The sequence below is a fragment of the Chenopodium quinoa genome, unplaced genomic scaffold (genome assembly GCF_001683475.1).
Source record: "Chenopodium quinoa cultivar QQ74 unplaced genomic scaffold, ASM168347v1, whole genome shotgun sequence".
Classification (NCBI taxonomy): Eukaryota; Viridiplantae; Streptophyta; class Magnoliopsida; order Caryophyllales; family Amaranthaceae; genus Chenopodium; species Chenopodium quinoa.
This window is the reverse complement of record NW_018745419.1, coordinates 569,308-576,464: the sequence shown is the minus strand read 5'-3', so window position 1 is coordinate 576,464 and position 7,157 is coordinate 569,308. Positions and strand designations below refer to the sequence as shown.

The following is a 7,157-nucleotide window of genomic DNA, read 5'->3' as shown; positions in this document are numbered from 1 at the left end:
GGCACACTTGGTTTTGCTTTACTAGGGCCTTTAAGAAAGGTGACTTCTTCTGGTTCTTCCACCCCATGAATCACATACAATTCAACCATCCCATTCTCAAGACCCACTTTAACAAAATCTAACACTTCACTATCCTTCCACACTCTTACTAGACCTTTTTCCAAATCCAAACCAAGCAAAAGATAATACATACCACATGCAGTATTGTATTTTACCCCTTCCTCCTTCAACATGGCTAAAAATTCAAAGTAAATCACATAATCGGGATCAACATTATCCCAATAGTGCACTTCTCCCCCAATGTACTGCCAATCAGGAGTTAATATCCCTCCATGATTAAGTTTAATAGTAAACTTATCATTATCCATCACCTAACTCAATTTCGCAAAAATACATGGAATTACAACCAAATTAACAAAATTTATTCCATAATCAGCACGCATGATAGTACAATTAAACAATATAGCAACAAAAACACATCAACTACATAAATCAAGCACAATGCAGTAAAAAAAAAAAAACAGACTTTTTCCACTACACATTTCACCAAATTAGTAAAAAAATAAAAAATGGATCCAATAATTCATTCACAAACCAAAATTCAGTGCGAAAAATGTAAAATTCTGAGTTAGGGTAACTTACAGTATTTGACAAAATCAAATTGCTCCCGCCGTTGATGATGTCTTCTGATGTTGAAGCTCTGCAAAAATGGAGGTTTTCAATTTGGGTTGGTGAGAAATTAATGATAAGAGAGGAATAAAAATGGAAGGTGAAAAGAAAGAAAGAGAGAGGGTGTCACATGAGGTTTAGTTTTAGGATTAAAGGGAGAAAAAAAAAATTAAGAGTGAGCAAATAATAAATTAAAATAAAAGATTCCGTTCTCAGGCAACTTTTTTGGTCCGAAAATTTCATTAAAGGCACACACTACACCTGCATCCGTACTTTGTGGTGTTTTAGCAACTTTGTAAAGTTGAGGGTGCTCAATGCACCTTCGCCAAACTTTAGAGTGTTGACGCCAATTTTGCCTTTAAAATATCTATTTGACCAATCATCTCTTGCATATTATATTCCATTGAACTTTATCAAATACTCCACTTGAATAAAAAAAGAAAAAAAGAATACATACTACAGAGCCTAACCTAATATTATTATTTCCCTCCTCACATGATTGATCGTTCACCCCTCCTACTATGCTCATACTTTTGTTTAATTTGTTCAACTCAACATAATATTACGAATTGGTAAAGTGTTGCAATTATAAAAACAAAGAGAGTATCTCATCTATTCTACCCATAACATTCCTAAATCATATCCTTAGACATTATAATAGATTTTAATTAGTAACAAGAATTTAACCAACAAGGCTAAAACAAGAAAAAAAAATTGTGAAAAGTAAAATCTCGCAGCCAAAAATACCAAATAAAAACTTAGATGATCATGAATCACATCAATGTGCTTGAAAAATGTCTACAACTGCAAACAACAATTGAAGAGTCGTATGGATAATACTCTGGAAACAAAATAGATATGACACAATACTTTTTTCTTCAGATGAACAAGAATGTCAATGGAAAGATCAATAAGAAAACAAATAAACGAATTTGTTAAATTTGGAAACAATATGAAATGGGTCTGGGCAATCCGAATAAGGAGGAGGAGAGTTTGGTCCACAAACAAGGCTTTGGAGCTTCCATACTAAAACCAATTGGCAATAGTAGGAGGTACTCTTCTATCTTATAAAGTGAAATCATCTCTCCTCTTTCTCCAATGTGAGACACTCATAAGTGGGTTACAATGGGTTTCAACACTCCCCCTCACTTATGAATGTCCTCAGAACTTCAGAGCTAACTGGATAAGGCCAGATCAATAATCCTCTTAGGGACTGGACATCCTGTCGAGGTAAATCTTTATCCAGTAGCGATTAAATACCCAGTTTAGAAGAGACTCACAACCTGGGCTCTGATACCATGTTAAATTTGGAAACAATATGAAATGGGCCTAGGCAACCCGAATAAGGAGGAGAGTTTGGTCCACAAACAAGGCTTTGGAGCTTCCATACTAAAACCAATTGGCAATAGTAGGAGGTACTCCTCTACCTTATAAAGTGAAATTATCTCTCCTCTTTCTCCAATGTGGGACACCCATAAGTGGGTTACAATGGGTTTCAACAGAATTCATCTGGAATATCATATTCCACTAGATTCAATTCCCACAATGGATGTGTCAAGTAAAGTATAGCCTCAAGTTTGTATTAGCTTAGTCCTTTATAAGGATAATACAAGCCTAAAATCATATTATCACGGTTATTTAGATGGCAACGGACCAAAATTAAAGATCCCATTGTTTCTAGGATGAGCCTGAACTAAGCCTGCACATCTACTAGCATATCGGACATACATATGCCTCTATTAAAAAGCAATCTACACCAAAAAACTCAGGTTCACACTTCAATGCCTCAAGCTACCAAAACAATTTGATGTGTCAAGTGCACTGCCTCAACCAAAAGGGCTATGAAAAACTTTGCAAAACTGTGTTCTACAGAAAAGAAACTCATGCAGGAATAGCAGCTGTGGCCTTCTTTGTCTTAGCATGAAGCCTTTCCATAAATGCTGGGTTGGCTTTCAGTCTTTGTTTGACATATGACGTTCGAGCCTCCTCTACCAATGCATTAGCTTTACCAGCATCTTCAATAATATTAAGCAACGTTCTCAGGCAATCCTTCCTATTCTCTTCACGATGTTCAAACCTGAAAGCAAAATAGTCTTCTAATGAGATATGTTCCCAGACAGGCAAGGAAGATCCAATTCAAAGGGCAGCTAACTATTTTGAGAGCAACATGAAGAAATCGGATATAATGTGACTTGTAACCCACAGAAACAGATCACAAAAATATGATTGAAACCATGTCGTTCACTTCTGTTATTAGATAGTACAATAGCAACCAAATGTTGAGCAATTGACAGAAGGCAAAAACTAGGCAAGCCTAGCACAAAAGACATATCAGCAAGCAGTGAACCAGCAAAACAATCATCAACAGATTTAATCACCACAATGCTCCAAAATAAAGGAAAAGGAAATTAAAATTGGAATTATACATAAAACCCAAGTTTCACCCATATTCTTAAACTAATTGTGAGTTTCGTCCCAGGTTTTTTGAGTGCTTCTCAAATAGTCTCATGTATTGTTTTTAAGTTTTGTTTCTTTTCATTCTTTGATGTGATAACACTTAGGCCGTAAAGGATTGGGAGTAATAAATAAAGGGAGTAATAAAAGTCAAACTACGAGAAGCATAAGTGATTAGAGGTGACATTATAGGATAAAGGGTTTACTAATGAAATAAGGCAGTTGTGACATGAAGAAAGTAGAGAAATGGAGGAATTGTTACCTTCATAATGAGGGTAATAGTTACCCACCCTTCCATCAGGATAATTACTACCACAAAATGAGGGTAATAGTTCCTTTTTCTCCAACTCTCAATCTCTCACCACACCAAAACTACTCAATTTAATAATCCTTCTTACAATTACACATCACTATCTCATCTTTCCTTGCATTCACTTTTAGTTTCTTTAATTTGACTTTAAAAAACTTAGTAATACATCACTCTCAATCCAAGCATATTCATGTAAATAACACTTAGAAGTATACAAGTACATCAAAATGTTTCCCTAAAACAAAATATACTTCCTGGGATGTTTTTGTATGTGTTTAGAGTACAAGATTACACTACGCTACTAATCATATTAATTAGCCCAGCAGTGCTACTGCTCGGTGTTCCAGTACACATATTCCCAATAATTCACAGGAGGGCCAAATATTAGGTCAAAGGGCTTGTAATTAATCAAGATGGGTTAAATTTAAGATTACTATAAACCCTTCCAAAAGAACAAAAGCCTTCTACCTAAATACGGATACACTAATACTAAATTACCAATCATCCAAAAAAAAAAAAAAAAAAAAAAAAGAGTAAAAAATTTTTACCAAACAAAGACGAGTTAGCTGGGCTCTCAACCTCTACAAGTCCACACTGCTTCATATGATCATATCTAGGGCATCTGGCATCAATCCAATCAAATTCACCAATAGGTGAAAGGCTTTACACACAACTAATTTTCCATTCAAGTTAAGTCAAGGTGATGCTAACCACATTATGTAGTGACTGTTTAATTCTACATTCTTTCCACCAGTCAGACTCCTAAGACAATGTCAATATACAGAAAGCATACATAGATTAACTATTTATTGTTGAATCTTCAATTTCATAGAAAGTAGTATACAGGTACTTGTTAGTAATCAATGTTGTCTCCTTGCTATTTCACTTCACACTTTTCTGCCCAACATAATTTCATTTAAGGCTAAAGATATAACAGACCAAATTCGAAATACTTTAATAATTTCAGAACACAAAATGCACTTAAAGCCTTTGGCAATTTTAATTGCAGAAGAATAGAATTATAAAAACTACAGAGATTTATCTCAAGCTTACCTCTCACTTATGATTGTTAGCTCGTCTTTTCCAGGATGGTATCGTTTCCCTACTATTTCCCTCAAACGACGGAACTGATATTTTGAAAGTCCAAGCTCCTTCACTGTCACTGATAATTTTACCTTTCTGTTTTTAGGATGCCAAGCGTCACCACCTGGTGCAAATACCACTCGTGTATGCCATCTAAGGACTGGACCCACACCTGGTAGATCATCAGACTTCTTTTTGTCAACCTGCTCAGTCCCCTCATCGGATTGTGGAGCTCCCTCTGCCTCCACCTTCTCTATATACTCAGCTACAATCTGATCTTCAAACTCCTTGAAGTGCTGATATGCTTCCTCTGGTTCAAGCTCCTGTCTTTCACACTTATCTCCCAACTCATCGAACTTTGCTTGGACTTTCTGCTTCATGTCGTCTGAAATAATCCGTTTACATTCATTGTTTAATAAATGGAGACTTAGCATTGAAAATAAATCATATTCTATCACTTAAATTCGACTGTTAACAGCAAGGATATATAAGTAGTAAATTAGTGATAAGAAAACAAATAAATAGATTAAGAAATTGTAAGACATCATTGCTGATAAGAAACTAGCAATAAATGAAAGATTATGGATATATACCTGGGAGGAGCTTGTCCCAATCGCGCATATCCTCCAAAATCTCCTCACACTCCCTCATGTCCTTAGCAAATCCTTTTTCAGTTGCTTCCTTGATGATGGCATTCCACTTTTTGTCATCCATGTTAAAATATTCATCCTCCATCATCCTTTTGACAACTATATCCTTGGCATTGTACAAGTCAGGAATATCATCATCTGTTTTATGACCGTCCTCAAAATCCGACTCAACTTCTTCGTCAACTACATCATCTATTGGACTGAATCGGAGATCCTCTGTTATTTCGTCGTCAGTTTCTTCATGCTTCCCTATTAACCTCCTCGCCAATATGGCTTCAAAGACCGATGAAAGCGCTTCTTCATCACCATTCATGTACTTTTCTATCCTCATTTTCAGCTCTAAATTCAAACAATTATTCATTATCAGAATCATCGTCTAAAATACACAAGGGAAACAACTCAAAACATCTTAAAATTACCATCCATTTACATTAAATCAAAAGGTACCTTGATTAAGGTTTTTTATTTTTTTTTTTAACAAAAATTAAGGATTGTTCGATGCCAGTAACTTCAATTACATTTAACTAAAGATTACATAACAAATTGAAACCAGATATTCAACTCAATGAAAATCAAAATCTCACATTTTCACCATTAACAAGAATTTGAACTATCTAAGATCCAAAAAATAAATACCAATAAATTAAAACAACTATACAACTAATCTATAATACATCAAATACCCAAAAACAGTAAAACCCCAATAAAATCAAGACAAAAGGGGTGAATAAAAAACCTTCATTACTGACATCTTCGACATCAGTGGTGGGATCCTGAACCTGGGGTTGAACCAAGCTGATTTCAGGAGGAGAAGGTTTAGGGTTTTGGTCAGAAGAATCACCATCAGAAGAGAAAAATCTGCGAGAAAAAGAATGAGAAATTGGGGGTAAGATTACATTTTGAATTGATGGGATTTGTTTGGAAGAAATTGAAGGAGAAGATAGAAAGTTTCGAGTGTAGACTGAAGCATTTCTGAGAAGAGCTCTTTTCATGGCTTCTTCAGCTGATTCGGTCTCTCTTCTGCTAGAGTTACAGTTTTTCAGAGTACTCCAGTTTTTCAGGGTTTAGGCTTGATTTAGTGAAAGTAAAACGATGTGCAAAATGCTAAAATGGCTTTCTTTGGTTTAGTTGAGTTGGGTTTTTGGTTCGAATGAAAGTATGGCTTTTATAATTGGGCCTATCAAGTGTAGGAGATTGGGGATGGCACATAGGTAATGTCGTAATGATTGTATTTGGGGTGATACTTAGGGGTGGTGGCAGTGCAGTTTGGTGTGAAATAGAGGTGTCAAATTAGGTACCCAGATGAAGTTTGATTAGCCCATAATGGGTCGGGGTGTTTGGATTAGGTAATGACGGGTCAATTTATCCTAAAAAACCAAATCAAGTCGGATCAAGCTTAATTATATTAGAGTCAAAGGTGGGTCAAGATATGATCAGGTAGAAATCGAATTTGGGTCAAGTCGAATTCGGATCGAGTCATATCGAGTTCAATTAAGCTTGAATTCATATTTAATTGGGTTTATTTGGTTTAAAATGGATTTAATAAACTTTGAATCAGCTCATTTCGAATTCGGTTATATATCAGTTCAAATCAATCATGTAATCTATAATATAATTACAGAGTCGTTTTGATGAGAGTGCTCCAAAATCCAAATGCTCAACTCTTATGCATTTAAGTTGTTTTTTTTTTAAACAAACAAAAAAATAACTACCAATCCCACTATTTTATTCTTATTATTTTTTTTTTTTAAATCAATAACTACCCACTCACTATTTCTTTTTGGTTTTTTTTTTTCAAGGGACTACTACTAACATTTCACTTTTTGATTTTTTTTTGGTACGTTGTATAACATATGACATGCATAAGCACGAGTATACTTTTATCAACAATTCACTATAGCACTCAAAACCCCCAACATTTCACTTTTTTTAGAAAAATTTGCAAATTGCAGCCATTTAAAGTTCGTATTTTGCAAATTACAGTCACTTAA

At 34.9% G+C, this 7,157-nt stretch overlaps 1 protein-coding gene across 2 annotated transcripts; it reads right to left on the bottom strand.

Annotated features, from left to right (window-relative positions):
- Positions 1-2,206: 2,206 nt before the first annotated feature.
- On the bottom strand, positions 2,207-6,302 carry LOC110713514. Of its 2 annotated transcripts, XM_021891961.1 has the most exons (5): positions 6,129-6,302; positions 5,903-6,024; positions 5,110-5,505; positions 4,487-4,901; positions 2,207-2,746 (listed from the first exon to the last, which is right to left on the bottom strand). In XM_021891961.1, exons 1-5 carry the CDS (start codon positions 6,134-6,136, stop codon positions 2,551-2,553), a joined length of 1,137 nt encoding a protein of 378 aa, XP_021747653.1. In that variant the 5' UTR covers positions 6,137-6,302; the 3' UTR covers positions 2,207-2,550. The 2 variants fall into 2 exon arrangements, with proteins under 2 accessions (XP_021747653.1, XP_021747652.1); XM_021891960.1 differs by having other exon boundaries at positions 5,903-6,302.
- Between the last annotated feature and the right edge of the window lie 855 nt (positions 6,303-7,157).